The sequence below is a fragment of the Mustela lutreola genome, chromosome 4, assembly GCF_030435805.1.
Source record: "Mustela lutreola isolate mMusLut2 chromosome 4, mMusLut2.pri, whole genome shotgun sequence".
In the NCBI taxonomy this organism is placed as follows: Eukaryota; Metazoa; Chordata; class Mammalia; order Carnivora; family Mustelidae; genus Mustela; species Mustela lutreola.
In genome coordinates, this window is record NC_081293.1 from 56,969,725 (window position 1) to 56,985,873 (window position 16,149).

The following is a 16,149-nucleotide window of genomic DNA, read 5'->3' on the forward strand; positions in this document are numbered from 1 at the left end:
GTTAAATGACCTGTTGCTTTACGTGGTGGTCTTCAGTGCTTTATGTTAGATTGCTGGAGTTTGCAAGCTCTTGCACGCGCAGACGCGGCAAGTGTGTATTCTTGATCACCGTGTGGAAATGACACTGAGAGGAGACGCCCAGACTCACAAGCCTGGGTAAGAACTAGAATTCGGTCGGGCTTTGGTCACTCCTTTATTCGTGCACGTAGATATCCCCTGAGCATTGACTGTGAGGTCAGGTGAGAAACAAGGCTAGGACCCAGTAACGGACAACACACAAGAAGTGTCATCAAAAAACTCTATAGACTGGTGGGAGATGGACGTATATAGCTGTTCTGAAGACACAGGGAGGCACCGGAACCGGCTTTGGGACCAGTAGAAAGGGCCCCCAAACCACACGGGACCTCTATAAGAAAATACAGGGCTCCAAATCTTGCATATGTGGGCAATACACTAATTCAAGGAGTTGAGGGAAAATTGTCCATTGAATGATCTGTGACAAAGTCGCTAAACTTCTCTGAAGAACTAGTGATCCAAAGAATTGGGAGCCACTTCCACACAAAATCATTTTTGAAAATCAGTTGAAATAGTGCCTGGCTTTGAAAACCTGCAAGTTTTCAAAAAAAAAAAACCAAAAACAACCTGCTGGTTCTGTGATTTTACACACATTACTTAATCTGAATCGGAGTTTCTTATGCATGAAATGAGGATAACAAACTTAACCTCATGGGCTGAGAACACTGAGATAATGAATGAAAAGGGTTTAGTAGTGCCTAGGACATAAAGCACGATAATTGAGAGCTATTAAAACTTGTGTGTATTTAGAAAGACAGCTTAAAATATAATCATTTTCATAAAATGAAATCAAAGGAAAATGCTATTAAGTTTTATTTCTGTATTTCATACTATTAATTTTTACTGCACATTTTTAAAGACAGTTTAAAGGAAAATTTCATGTTTCACATAAACTATTGATGTTTCACAGTCTCAGTTTTTTAAACAAATTATGTACTACAGCAATGCTTTAACTTATACTCTGATACCTTTAAGCTAGGAGCCTTGATTTATCCTAGTTTTGTATCCTGAAGATTTCAAACAGTGCCTGGTACATAGGCTCACAGATTGACACTAAATGTTGATTGGCCTTTAAAATGGCAATGTTGGGGGCAGTGGTGAGGAAGGAACTACTTGAGATGAATTTTAGCTATATGCCCAGGCAGGAAAGCAATTCATTCATCCTGGTATTAGGTGTGGGATAAGGGGGAGCAAGCATGAATGCAATCAACCCACGGACAAAAAAGGCTTACATCTGGGACTTCAGCATTATACTTCAGACTTCAGAGTACCTAAGTGAAGGCCCAGTCCCTGCCTCAAGGAACCTCTGTGATACTGCCATGATACTGCTAAAAATAGTACAGGCGCATTTGTATTATCAATAAAGGGTAAGCCTGGACCGCTACTTAATGGAAAATTGTTATTAAGGCTTACAAACTATGTAAATTCCTTTGTAATATACCTGTACACAGGCATAAGGCCAAAATCTAAGAGGAAGCATGCAAAGGCTCCCTCTGGCTTAAAGGCAGCCAAAGGACTGTATTAAATCTAGTTATCAGTATAAAATTCAGTAACAAGTGGGAAAAAAATGAGTCTCGTATATACATCTGATTGGAATAATGTGAAGTTCTGTTTGGAATTGATTCTGCCAGACATCAGTTTCCTCTGATGTAGAAAATGTAGTATTTTCATAAAATTGGGGGAGAATTTCTATTTCAAAAAGTATGCATACATAACACGCACACATAGAGTGATTCAAAAATCTACACAATAATATGATAGCAGTAATTATCTGAGTGATGTGATTATGGATGGTTTTATTTTCTTCCATTTGCTTCTCTATTTTTCAAATTTTCAACAGTGGATGCAATTACTAATATGAAAAAAATATGGTTAAAAATACTTATTAAGCACTACCCACAAAACATATGAAACAAAAACAATGAGAGAAGAAGCTCTCAGACATTCACAGCTAAATGTGAACTCATTTAAATTTCTAATGCTGAAGGGAATAAAACAGATACTTACAGATTTAAAAACTGAAGATCAGGGTAACTGGTTTAATTGAATTCTAATAGCTGTTAAGTGACCACACTAGGGCACAGAATGCCAAACAGGAGGCTCTGAATTGCCAAAAGGAAGTATGAAGGTGCTGGGCTCTATGAGAAAGGAGCAAAATAAAGGGCTGAATGCAGCCCAAAGCTGAGAATTCTCCCCCCACCTTCTTCTGGAAGGTATGGAAAGCTATTTCTTAATCTTGTCAGGACCTGCCCCACTTCCCTTGCTCATAGGAAAACCAGCCTTTAGCAAGTAGACCCCTAAAATCTACCTCCACTCTGCTAGCAGTTACCTACATGCTTTTCTTTTTCACTCACTTCCCTGAAACTCTTCAGTGTGTCTTAAACAAGGCCTACAAGGCCTTCCAAGATAGGACTCTTGTCTTGTTCTCATCACTGCTTTCCTCCGAACCAGCATCCCAGCAATGAGAGCTACTTATGGTTCCCCATACTTAAGACCTTGTTTGGGGCGCCTGGGTGGCTCAGTGGGTTAAGCCGCTGCCTTCGGCTCAGGTCATGATCTCAGGGTCCTGGGATCGAGTCCCGTATCGGGCTCTCTGCTCAGCAGGTAGCCTGCTTCTCTCTCTCTCTCTGCCTGCCTCTCCATCTGCTTGTGATCTCTCTCTGTCAAATAAATAAATAAAATCTTTAAAAAAAAAAAAAAAAAAGACCTTGTTTATTAGCTATTCTGTGCCTTGCCTGGATGTCCATTCCCACTTCCCACTTCTTTTACCTGACTGAATTCATGTTCAGTCATACACCCAAAAAGCTTTCTCTAAACTCCCACCCCCATTCCTGGACTGGGCTGGTTGCCCTTGTGTAGAGCTCTCAAATTATTGCACTTAGTCACTGCCATGGACCAAAGTTTATGTGTCCATCGATTTCACTAGATTCTAAGCTCCTGAGGCCAGAGACCAGACACACCTTACCTTTGTACCCCAAACACAGTGCCTGGGATACTGTAGGTATACAACTTACCCAGACTAAATTACCAGTACTCATGCACCCTTGTAGCAATGGAGCCCGTTTCACCTTTCATATAAATCCAGAGCTCACTACTACTCAAATGCAGAGGTGAGACTTTCTTCCCCCTTACCCTTTATTGCCCAAAATCAAAATTTCGCCCTTTCTTAATCTTATCTAGAACTGAGTCCTCCTCACAACTCCCCGGCTTAACTGTGATCTGGCCCTTCTTGAAAAATACTCCTCCTGCAACTTTCCCATGCATATGTTGCTCATTCCCTACATCCCATGTACCCTGGTATTACTGTCTTCTTCTCCTCCAAACCATTTCCAAACTAAAACTCCTTCAGTATCATGTAATCGCCCTTGTCCCTTTGAGGACATGTGGCAATATCACTCTATGAGGAAGGGTCCTCCTTCTGGTAACCTAACCTCCACCATTCATTGATAGTTTGGCACCTGGCTTAGTCTTCCCCTCCCTCCTCAGTCTGGAGACTTCACTGTCCATAAAACCACCCACACCAGCTTCTTTGTTCTTTGACCATCTCAACTGAAATGACCTACACCCGCATCGGCCTACTACCAAACCCCACACTTGTCTTGTCCCAAAGTGCTCCGCTCTTGAAATTTCAAATTCAGGCAGCTCTCAGTGACCTTCAGTCCCCTGTCCCTTCCACATTCTCCCTGTCTTCAGTTCCGAGGCAGTCTAGACTCCATAGCCCATTACTCCAGTAACTTTTGCCAAAGTCCTTAATATATCCACCTTGTCATCCTTTCATGTCCCAGAGCAAACCCCAATCCTAGATCAATCATCTCCCATCTCCACCCCTACCACAGAGTATCTTCCACAGGAAATCCCTCAAGTGCTCTAATTGCTGCCACTATACAGTCAATCTCTAACATCACCCAGACCCTCAAAGCTGTTAACACCAGTTTGCTTAGTAAGCTCTCCATCTTGTTCTACAGCTGATGCCTCAACATTTCTCCCATCTCCTCAGATCTCTGAGCCTGCTACTTTCCTCTTCACCCTCAGCAGATGACCATGAAAGAATACCACAGGAAAAAAAAAAAAGACATCAGGCAGGAATCTGTCAACTTTTTACCTTCACACCTGCAAATTCACCTACATGATAAACATTTCTTCCTGGCAAAATGTTAAGAGATATGCTTCTACCACCTAAGATCAAAATCTCCAGTGTGTGCTTAAAGCTCATCCTTCCAAGTCTTCAGAGGGATCTTGCTCCATCATATATTCTTTCCCGTCATCCCTCCTTTCTAACTCCTTCCCATATTAGCAGTTCATCCTCTGATTTCCCTCATCCTCCCCCAACACACACATACAAAAAACTGTCATCTCATGTCCTTTCTTTTACATCCAGCTTTAGCTTATTCTTCCTTACTTCACAGCCAAATTTCTGGAAGACATGTTTGCTCTCCCTAGTGCTTTCTCTCATTTCTTGCCGAGCCCACTGATAAATGGTTTCTACTCTCCATACTTTATTAATATGGTTGCTCCCCATGTAACATGTCTTTTTGCCAAATCCAGTGGCCATCTCAGGTTCATCTTCTGGTTCCTTGGAAAGCCTCATACTCCTGGGCTTTCTGCTGCCTTCCCACCTCTTCTTGATGGTAATGGGATTCCCTTCCTCTGCTAGGCAGTAAATACATTTTTCTGCCTCTGAGTTCCTCCCTAGTCCTCTTTTCTTCCTATATGTTCACTAGATAGTCTCTTCCACTGCCTTAACTACAATTAATCTTTTTAATTTTTAAAAATTTTCTTACAATTAACCTTTTTAAAAACTATGTCCAAATCTTTACACCTTGAGAACAGATGTCTCTCCTCCTTCAAATCTATAAATCCAACTGTCTACTCTTAATCTCCTCTTAAATCTTATTTATTATCTCATGGGCTATTCAATATTAAAATATATCTGATATTGAACTAAAGATACCTCCCCCTCCCCTTGCTGTGTTCTAATTCTCCTACTACCTTATCTCAGTGACAAAAATCTCTTTCATTCTTTTGCACCTCTCTCATCTTCCAGTTCAATCAAGCACTAAGTCCTAACAATTTTATTTCCTACAACTTTGGAGGGGCCTGGCTGGCTTGGTTGGAGGAACATGTGACTCTTGATCTTGGGGTCACTGAGTTCAAGCCCTACATTAAGTGTAGGAATTACTAAAAAAAAAAAAAAAAAAAAAAAAAAAAGAAAGAAAAAAAGAAAAATAAGAAAACTTAAAAAAAAAAAAAAGAAAGAAACCAAAATTTTTGGAAATCTTGGGGCGCCTGGGTGGCTCAGTCATTGGGCATCTGCCTTCGGCTCAGGTCAGGATCGCAGAATCTTGGGATTGAGCCCCGCATCAGGCTCCCTGCTCAGCGGGAAGCCTGCTTCTCCCTCTCCTACTTCCCCTGCTTGTGTTCCCTCTCTTGCTGTGTCTCTATCAAATAAATACATAAAATCGTTAAAACAAAACAAAACTTTGGAAATCTATCCATGTTTCTCAATGTCACCACTGCTATTTAGCACAGTGGTTAAGAATGCTGGTTCAGAAGCAAGACTTATCAGGGTTTAAATCCTCACTCCACTACATATTATCCAGCTCTGATTCTGGACAAGTAATAATCTCTGAAATGCCTCAGTTCTTATCAGTCAAAATATGTTCCCTGACATTAGTGCAGACCGTCACCTCTACCTTGGATTACTCCAACAGCATCTTAAGAGGCCTCCTGACCGCCAGTCTGGCCCTTCTCCAATCCAGTCTCCTCAGTGCAGTGTCATCTTTTCTAAAACACAGATCTCATCATGTTACTCCTTACTTCAAATCTTTTTTCAAGAGAATGTTTAAACTTCTTAACAATGCACACAAGGCCTTTAAGATCTGGTCCCTGTTAAATACTAATCATTCTCTCTTATTCCCATCTTCTGTCTGCCATATGCAAACCACACTGAACTAACTGTAGGTCCTCAGACTTCCTGTGGTATTCTTTGGCTCTGGGTATCTGCATATGCTGTTCTCCCTGCTTGCAAACCTCTCTTCTAAACTCTTCTTCCCACCATACACATACTTGCTTAAATCAACAGATACTTTTAACAACTTCTTTTGGGTATCACCACTTCTAAGACCTTTTTTTTTTTTAAACTTCTAAGCCCTTCTATCTCCAAGACTGGTCTGGTACTCTCCAAATAGGTCCTTAGCATTCCATACCTACCTACTTTACCCTTTAGATGTTAATCTCACTCATAATTGCTTGTCTTTAAACTGTAAGTTCCTTAATGATAGTGCTGTGCCTTGAGCACCACTATATCCCTTAAAATTAACATAGTGATAGGCACACAATAGACTTCAGTCATTATCAGTGAATAAATTGAGTGTACAGTGCTTGCACACACTTTTAGTGAACTATATATAGAATTTAAACACTACACCTAACCAATCAAGTCACCAGTTTCTATAGCCCTTTAATGTAGAAGAGATTTCTTATTTTCTACTACACATCCTATGGAAGGAATGATCTGAATACAAATACACTACGTTTTGCAAAATGCGAGTAATCTTTAAGACTAATTTAACTGTTATGTCTTAGAAGAACCTGTAGAAGATTACATTGACAGAATTCTTAACGCATAGTGAAAAGAGACAATAAAAGGAGTTTTTTTTATTCAAAGGTATAACTGGATAAGTAGATTTGTTTACAACCATTCTTGTGAAATACTTTTTAAAAAAATATGACCAACTTCTTTGCAAAGAGCAGACACATACCTCAACTATGATGACCTAATTTTGGTGAATAATGTACATGATTAGGCAGAAATAGGCAAGCTCACACTGGTAGATTAACTATCAAATACTCAGTCAAAACTCCGTTTGTGGCCCCCGCTTCTTGATCGATTTCTATTCCCACTTCGTCGTCTACCATCTTGTCGACTTCCTGACCGACTTCCCTGTCGACTCTGTCTACCTGACCGGCCACCAGATCGACCACCTGACCGGCCAGACCGGCCTGACCGGCCACTTGACCAGCCACTCCTCTGCCTGGAGTTAGAGGATGTGTTTCCATCATAATATTCTTCAATTTCAGGTAACTTGGCTGGCAATGAAAGTATCCAGTCTGAATCATGCCACTCTGCCTGTTGGGGGAATTTAGAGGATTAATATAAATGCAAAATGGAAACCATAAGCAAGCATATGAGTACAGAAGATTCTTTTTTAATATCCATCATCTATTAGCTAAAGGCTACCTATCCATTTAAGTTCAAAGTACCTGAAACAAAACTGAAAACCAGAAAACAAAAACAAAAACATATTTGAAGCTCATTCATTAAAGTTCCTAAATTTTAGTCTTAGGAGAAACTCTCAGGCTCAGTTGTTTTTTTTTTTTTTTTTCAAGATTTTATTTATTTATTTGACAGAGAGAGAGAGAGAGAACAAGTAGGCAGAGAGGCAGGCAGAGAGAGAGAGGGAAGCAGGCTCCCCACTGAGCAGAGAGCCCGATGCGGGGCTCGATCCCAGGACCCTGGGATCATGACCTGAGCAGAGGCCTTAACTCACTGAGTCACCGAGGGACCCCTCAGGCTCAGTTTGAGGCTCATAATTTCATACTTAATTTATACATTTTAAGAGAGAGCACACTGGGGTGCCTGGGTGGCTCAGTCGGTTGAACATCCAACTTTTGATTTTGGCTCAGGTCATCAATTCAGGATTATGAGATTAAGCCCTGCATCAGGCTCCACCCTCAGGGGGGTTCTGTTTGAAATTCTCTCTCCCTCTTCCTCTGATCCACCCCCACTCTCACATGCTCTCTCCCTCTCAAATAAATAAATATTTTTAAAAATTAAAATTAGGGGCGTCAGGGTGGCTCAGTGGGTTAAAGCCTCTGCCTACGGCTTGGGTCATGATCTCGGGGTCCTGGAATCGAGCCCCGCATCGGGCTCCTCTATGTCTGCCTGCCTCTCTGCCTATTGTGATCTCTGTCTGTCAAATAAATAAATAAAAATCTTTAAAAAAAAAATTAAAATTAAAAAAATAAAAGAGAGCACTGCTTGCTTGGCATGAAGCAGGCCATTAATTAGTGCACAGCTTTCAGTGGTTATAGTGACAGAATCAAGAAGTGAGAGCTAATGATGGGGACTAAAAACCTGTTGAAAATATGTAACCACTGGAAATACTTTGGTATCAGAGTAAACAACTCAAGATTATGTGAATCAGCACCTCATAAGCGCATCACTATATTATGTCCTGCTAAATGAACTATTATTCATTGTGATCATGAGTTGCCAAGGAAAGTGAATATTAAAATACCCTGTTGAGGGGTGCCTGGGTGGCTCAGTTGGTTAAGCTACCGACTCTTGATTTCAGCTCAGGTCATGGTCTCAGGGTCGTGAGATCAAGCCCCGAGCTGGGCTCCGCACTCAACGGGGAGTCTGCTTGAGGTTTCTCTCTCTCCCTCTTCCTCTGCCCCTCCCCCTGCTCGCACACTCTCTCTAATAAATAAATAAATCTTAAAAAAAAAAAGTGTCCCTAATAGTTAGGTATATGGAAATATTCATGGTTGAAATGATAAAATACCTACAATTTGTTTCAAAAGAATACATACAACTCTTAAACCCCTTCGTCTATTTCACCCAACCTGCCACCCACCTCCTCTCTGGCAACCAATAGTTTGTCTCTATATTTAAAGATCTGTTTTTTTCTGGCTCTTTTTTCCTTTGTTCATTTGTTTTGTTTCTGAAATTCCACGTATGAGTGAAGTCATATGGTATTTGTTTTTGTCTTAATCTTACTTTGTGTAAAATAAAAAATTATAAAAACTTATTTAAGCACAGTGGGTATTGTATGCAAGTACTGAATCACTGTGTTGTATACCTGAAACTAATATAACACTGCATGTTGGGGCGCCTGGGTGGCTCAGTGGGTTAAGCCGCTGCCTTCGGCTCAGGTCATGATCTCAGGGTCCTGGGATCGAGTCCCACATCGGGCTCTCTGCTCAGCGGGGAGCCTGCTTCCTCCTCTCTCTCTGCCTGCCTCTCTGTCTACTGTGATCTCTCTCTGTCAAATAAATAAATAAAATATTAAAAAAAAAAAAAAAAAACACTGCATGTTAACTATACTGGAATTTTTAAGTTTATTTAAGCATTAAGTAAAATATTGTTGTCTTTTTCTCCTAGTATAATATGGAAGAGAAAACCAAAGCTGAGTTTTGGGGGAAAAAAAAATACATATAGGAGAGTGGGAAAATGGATGGAAGTGACATGAAAACACGAAACAAACTGGCCATGAGCTGATCACTGTTGAAGCTGAGTGATGGGTACATGAATATTCATCACGCAATTCTGTTTTTTATATCTGAAATTATTTGTAATAAATGTTTTAAATTATGATATAGACTGGACATATTACATTAAGGAATCTTAGTTGATTAAGACATCATAAGGATATTGTCACTTTTTAAAAATTCCTATTTTTTAGAGAAACCTACTCAATTTAACATAAAATTTTAAAAATACCTGTAACCTTTCTGATTCAGTTGTGGGAACGTCAAAGCAAACACCCTAAAAGCAAAATGAAAACATTTTTATTCAAATGCAGATGAGTTGATATTTACCGATACGCTAATACTTGGTGGTAATTTTATAGAAGCTAAAAAAGAAAATATAGGGCATGCCCCATGAATGTTTACAAGATTAAAACAGCTAACATATAATAATGGATGACAGAGTAGCTGCTTACTGTATTTTCTAAATCTGAAAAGTAAACACAGTATCTAACAGGAATCTACTACTACTACTACCAAGAATCTAGAATGTTCTCTATAAAAGTTCTTGTTGACACTATAATGTTTAAAGTATAAATTCCTTGAAAAATTTAGTCCCGGAAAGTTTCTATTCTAAAGAGCTGCAGTGTTTATCAGATAAGAATGGTATAAAACAAGATGTTTCTTTTTTGGTCCTGGCTGCCAATAAATTGAAAGTTAATCTACTTCTCAACTATGGCAATTAGTTTGGCCTAAGTTTCTTGTTTTATTTTTCCCTCCCCTCCACATTTTTTTCTTCATGCATATATTTGTCTCATACTTGCCACAAAATGTTCTTGTAGTAACAGTAAACTTTGAGAGAAATGATTCTTTCTAATAAACAAACTCTAAGCTAGAATAAGCCTATGTAGTAAATTTAGAAGAATAAATATAATATCTTTTTTCAATCCATTAAAGAAACAGAGTCACTAAGATTAGAGATCTTGGCTATTTCAAAATGTATTAAAATACTAATTTATTTAATTATCCTCTTTAATAACCAAGAGCAGGCCACTTAAAAGTCAATATTGAGTATTCTCTGAGTAATAGAGCTGTTTAGCTATTGAAATCATAAGTTACTTAGTCATAGAATAAAACACCACACACAATCACACAATATGTCTCCAAGAGCAGAAACTTAGATAACTTGGTTATTACACAAATTAAGCAGGATGATCTACAGCTTTCTACCCAAAGGGGTAATTTATATAACTCCGCCAAATTTACAACAGGAAACAAACTATCACACAGAGAAAACTGCGCTATTCATTCTATTAGACTTTAAAAAAAAAAAAAAAGAAAGAAAGAAAGAAGGAAAGAAGAGACTCTTTAAACAAAGAATAAATGTCTTTAGAGACATTTACAGTAGCTGACTGAGAAGCTTTTGACTTGTCTAGAAAAACCTACCATATTTCCTTTTAGGAGGCACATTCTGGTAATTTGGGACACAGCATTACTACTCAGCTTTCTGTTAAGTTCTTTCCATGCACAGCTGATATCCTCTATTTCTTCTGGGCTTTCCAGAGTCATGGTGACAAATCCCTTAAGAAATAAAAGTCACATTATCTTTGGGAAAAAAGCAGCAGCAAGATGACAATGAAGTTCCAACTCTGCAGCCCTTCATGACTTCACTGTACATTTCTCATGAGCCATCAGTACAATGTGGCTGCCAAAAAAAAAAAAAAGTAACTTTTCTTAAAGATTTTACTTAAGGGCGCCTGGGTGGCTCAGTGGGTTAAGCCGCTGCCTTCGGCTCAGGTCATGATCTCAGGGTCCTGGGATCGAGTCCCACGTCCAGCTCTTTGCTCTGCAGGGAGCCTGCTTCCTCCTCTCTCTCTGCCTGCCTCTCTGCCTACTTGTGATCTCCGTCAAATAAATAAGTAAAATATTTTATAAATAAAAATAAAATAAAATGCCCAATAGTAATAAGCACCATAAAGGAAAATAAAGCAGGGCAAGGGAATAGAGAGTAAAGGGAAAGGTAAGCTAGTTAGGGTCATCAGGAAAGACCTCTGTAACGTGGTGGTATTTGAAGAGACCTAAATAAAGTGAAGGAGGAAGCCGTCTGGTACAAAGAATGAACACCTGAAACAGTGCAAGTGCAAAGGTCTTGTGAGGAAGTAGATTTATATTCAAGTAACAAGTAGGTTAGGGTAGCCAAAACAAGCACAGGCAGAGTGATGAGATGAGATCAGAGAAGTACCAAGGGGATGACCCTGTAGGACCCTGTGGTAAAGGCTTTGGATTTTGGTTTGACTATAAAAGAAATTTCGAACCCACTAATAGAATTTTTAAGATATTTAATCAGAAGTTAGATGAACCATCTGCCAAAGAGGGATTCTTCTATTAGATAAGGGTTGGGAACAAATGATCTCTTAGGTACTTCTTGGTTCTAAAGGCTATCTTAGTATTTTCCTAAAAGGTATGGCGTAAATATTTTCTTACGAAGTATTTGGTGGTAGGGGAACCTGGGTGGCTCAGTTGGTTAAGCATCTGGCCTTGGCTCAGGTCATGATTTCAGAGTCCTGGGATAAAGCCCCGCATCAGGCTCCCTGCTGAGCAGGGCATCTGCTTCTCCCTCTGCCTCTCCCCATGGCTTGTATTTTCTCTCTTGCTCACTCTCGCTCAAATAAATAAATAAAATCTTAAAAAAAAAAAAAAAAGTAGGGGTGCCTTGGTGGCTCAGTGGGTTAAAGCCTCTGCCTTCCACTCAGGTCATGATACCAGGGTCCTGGGATTGAGCCCTGCATTGGGCTCTCTGCTCAGCAGGGAGCCTGCTTCCCTCCCTCTCTCTGCCTGCCTCTCTGCCTACTTGTGATCTCTGTCTGTCAAATAAATAAAGAAAATCTTTAAAAGAAAGAAAATATTAGGTGAGTAATTAGGGAAAGCGCACTTGCTCACTGCTAACGCATTACCCCACAAATTACTAATTACACAGAGTAAAAGATACCTTTACAATTGGAATATAACTTTCCATTATAAACAAGTGATCAAACTAAGCATTATTAGTACTAAAACAATCTGACATTATATACCTCCTGATGTTATACAGTATGAAGTACATTATCACCCATAGGGTACTCTGGCCAAAACTGTTTAACCTGAATATAAAATCAAGCTTTGACTTTACCTCCAGTTTACAAGGGAGGCTGAATAAAGGCAAAAGTTAAATGATGTATGAAGAAAAGAAAACCAGAAAAACCCAGATAAGAAACTCTAGACTCTGATCTAGACAACTAATCTATATTCTTCAAAAAATTAATTAATAAAAGTGATGGCAAACAGTTCCAGATTAAGAGAAACATAACACCAAATGTAGCATATGAACTTGAATTGATCCTGATTTTTTTTTTTTTTTGTAGATTTTATTTAAAGAGAGAGCGAGCGAGCACAAGTGCATGCATGGGGGTGGCGTACAGGGGGCCGGGGGCAGATGAAGAAAGACAGGCAGACTCCATGCTGAACGCACAGCCCAACATAGGGTTCAATCTCACAATCCTGAAGATCCAGGTGTTTTGTAAAGATACACAGTGTGAGGAGCACCCAGGTGGCTTAGTCTGTTAAGTGTCTGCCTGCGGCTCAGAGGTCATGATCTCAGGGTCCTGGGATTGACTCCCACATTGAGCTCCCAGCTCAGTAGGGAGTCTGTTTCTCCCTCTCCCAGTCCATGCTCTCTCTCTCTCTCATATAAATAAAATCTTTAATAAAAATAAAATAAATTTAAAAATAAAGATACACTGTGGGGGGAGGGCATCAAGGTGGCTCAGTAGGTTAAGGCATCTGACTCTTCGTTTTGGCTCAGGCCTCGGTCTTAGGGTTATGGGATGGAGCCCTGCATCAGGTTCTGCTCTGGGTATGGAGCCTGCTTGGGACTCTGTCTCCCTCTTTCTCTCAAAAAAAAAAAAAAAAGAAAAGAAAAGAAAAGAAAAAAGAAGATACACAGTGTATGGAGAGGGGGAGGGAAGAGCTGGGACACATGAAGTCACTCCCAGCAAAATGACATTTGACTAAACTATTAACACTTGCCAGACGGAAAACATCAGCCACCCCTGAGGTACTCATTCATATTATACCAAATTGTCACATGCAAGTTTACCTGCCCAGACCTTTTTGTTCTCCTCTTTCACCAACTCTCCCTCCTTCTCTCAATCTCCGTCCCCACCCAGACATCAGAGCGCTTTCTTGCTGAGAGATCCTGCCATCCAGGGACTCTCCTCACTTACACCCTGATGAGTAGTAAATCTTTGAACTACTTGCAACTAATGGGTCTGGTGTGTTTTAACAACTGATACTAACTGACAAGGGGCTAGGTCAGATGGTGTCACACTACACACACACCCCACTCCACACTCATAGCCCCTCCACATATACAGGTAATCCTAACTTTGCATGGCACTGAATCGATGCTTTGATTTATGTTTATCTATGCACAGAATCTATGCTTTGATTTGTATGGTTCCATGTCAACTTTATATAAAATAAAGAATAGGGTCTTCTGTGTAAGTTTCAGTTAACACAGTACTGTGCAAAATGAAAGTCTCTTGTTCTTCTCTCCAGATAGATGGATTATCTATGGTTTTATTTTAATCTTTTCTCAACCATACATGATTTTCTCATAGATTTCTACCTTATCAGAGGTGATCAAAGATCGTGGTTCAAAACTTGATGCACCAGAGATGTGGGCTAATGCTGCAGCCAATGCATCCACTGCTCCTTTCTCTTCTATTAATCTCTGAGCTGATGGTCGGAAAAAATCAACAGCAGCATAAGAAACGGAAGCCAGAGACCTATGGTGTAAAAAGAGTAGATTTTCTTGGTCAAAACAAAGGTAAAAAACTAAATATAAGAGAATGAATGGGAAAAGAAAAGAGCAACGTTTTCGTACTTTAATATAACTTAAAGTCTGCTGGTAAAACTGGTGATTAAGTTTTCTGATATTTGAACTAGGAGAGCTTAAAGATGAATAGCCTAATACAAAAGAAAAACTTATTCAGCAAGGTCAGAAAGCATACCTGATGGCATCCATGCTTTTAGATTTAACTAAATCCATTGTAGAAGGTACACCTACACGTTTAAAAGTAATTCCCTGAAAATGAAAGAATTACATTAAAGAAAAATGGAAGTCTTTACAATTAATTCCTAAATTCATATAGTTTGTTGAATTTCCATTTCTTGGACTTAAAGATTTCAAGCCCCAGTAGATCAAAAGACCTGCTTTTTCTAATAAATCATCAATTACAAATTCTAGGAAGAGAAAAAAAAAATTTAATTGCCCTTAGTTACAGTCATGAAATCTCACAGCAAAATAAAGCTGATTCCAAAAAAGGTAAAAAGATACTGATCACGTCTATCAACTTTTTTTATTACCCTATCTCATTTTACAAAGTAGATGAAATAGCATTTAAAAACACACATCATGAAAATAGGGGAAAATGTCAAATACCACACACACACAAAAATACAGGCCACAAAAATGTATACAATTTCTTACAGAAACCAGCCATTTTTACCTTAACTCAATATCATCTTAAAAAATACACCAAGACTATGGCAGTCACCCCTTTACAATACTGGACTATGAGTTACTGAAATCACAATGCACTTCTGATTTTAGAATCAAGGGAGAAATTCAAGGGAAAAATGAGAAAGTCAGCTCTTCTGTCTTCACAATAAAAGCTGTATCAAAACAAAGTCTTGCAGCTCATATAAATTTAGCTCTCCACATGCTTCACATCCAAATGCAGCTTAAACTGAGAAAAGTTATAAGCATCTATTTGTGAGAACAAATATTAAAAAAGCTCTTTTCTAAGGCACCATTTAGATAATAAGCCTGAAATAATTTAACTCTACTTACTGCTTTTTGTTCCACATATCTTAGTTGACCTCTTTCTCTGGGTTGATAAAAACATATGCAAATCCCTGTCCGGCCAGCTCTACCTGTGCGTCCAGAACGATGAATATAGGACTCAACATCCTGAAAATAAAAGAAGCAATGATACTGTTTTAAATCTGGCCAAAAAAAAAAAAAAACATATCTGGCCAGTACCGTCATTCCAACAACGAAATAACACTAACAATAACAAAACTGCTACTACCAATGATAACATTTTTATTTCAAACCTACTGCTCTTTCAACACCCTTTTATGCTGAATATTTAGATGAAACAGGATTTAAAATATTTATCCACTGCATCCCAAGGCTCTTCACATGACAACTTTTTATAATCCCTTTGCATGATTCCATGCTTCAAATCCAAAGAAAAGTTAACATCTGCTAAGACATCAGATTCTGACCAATTTAATACGGCATTAGTAAAAAATGGTTAACAGCAAGAACAGATAACATCTTTTTCATATTCCAAACGTATCTTTATAAATAAAATGGCAATTTACATGCTGTTCTTATAGTCTCTGAATAAAATCTCATTTCTTACCTGGGGAGGAGAACTTTGAATCACCAGGTCAACCTCAGGAATGTCCAAACCACGGGCAGCCACGTTGGTTGCCACCAAAACTTTAAAACTACCTTCTCTGAAGCCTTTCAGTGTAATTTCTCTTTGTGACTGTGCAATGTCCCCATGTAAGCACTGGGCATTCTATTTGAAAAAAGGGAAAAAGTTAAGTGTACAGCTCACACTTGCAATTGATTGCACCTTAACACCACAGAGCCTGTGCTCCTTGTTTTTCAATCTTTTTTCTTAAGTAATCTCTGCACCCAACATGGGGCTCAAACTCATGACCCCAAGATCAAGAATCAGATGCTCCACTGACTGAGTCAGCCAG

The 16,149-nt window shown here is 39.1% G+C and overlaps 1 protein-coding gene and 1 long non-coding RNA gene across 3 annotated transcripts in view; both read right to left on the reverse strand.

The window, feature by feature from the left end:
• Window positions 1-1,854: 1,854 nt before the first annotated feature.
• LOC131828892 (uncharacterized) lies at window positions 1,855-3,197 on the reverse strand. Its single transcript, XR_009352601.1, has 2 exons — window positions 2,783-3,197; window positions 1,855-2,570 (listed from the first exon to the last, which is right to left on the reverse strand). It is a non-coding gene; the product is annotated as an uncharacterized LOC131828892 (long non-coding RNA).
• A 3,507-nt stretch (window positions 3,198-6,704) lies between these two features.
• The window catches only part of DDX50 (DExD-box helicase 50), a 36,894-nt gene continuing 27,449 nt past the window's right edge, over window positions 6,705-16,149 (reverse strand). For both annotated transcript variants that reach the window (XM_059170080.1, XM_059170079.1), the window contains 7 exons: window positions 15,801-15,962; window positions 15,221-15,340; window positions 14,379-14,452; window positions 13,994-14,153; window positions 10,774-10,908; window positions 9,581-9,625; window positions 6,705-7,204 (listed from right to left, as the gene is read on the reverse strand). In XM_059170080.1, the coding sequence (XP_059026063.1) occupies window positions 6,926-7,204; window positions 9,581-9,625; window positions 10,774-10,908; window positions 13,994-14,153; window positions 14,379-14,452; window positions 15,221-15,340; window positions 15,801-15,962 (975 nt within the window). In that variant the 3' untranslated portion in view covers window positions 6,705-6,925. The remainder of the gene's footprint in view (window positions 7,205-9,580; window positions 9,626-10,773; window positions 10,909-13,993; window positions 14,154-14,378; window positions 14,453-15,220; window positions 15,341-15,800; window positions 15,963-16,149) is intronic.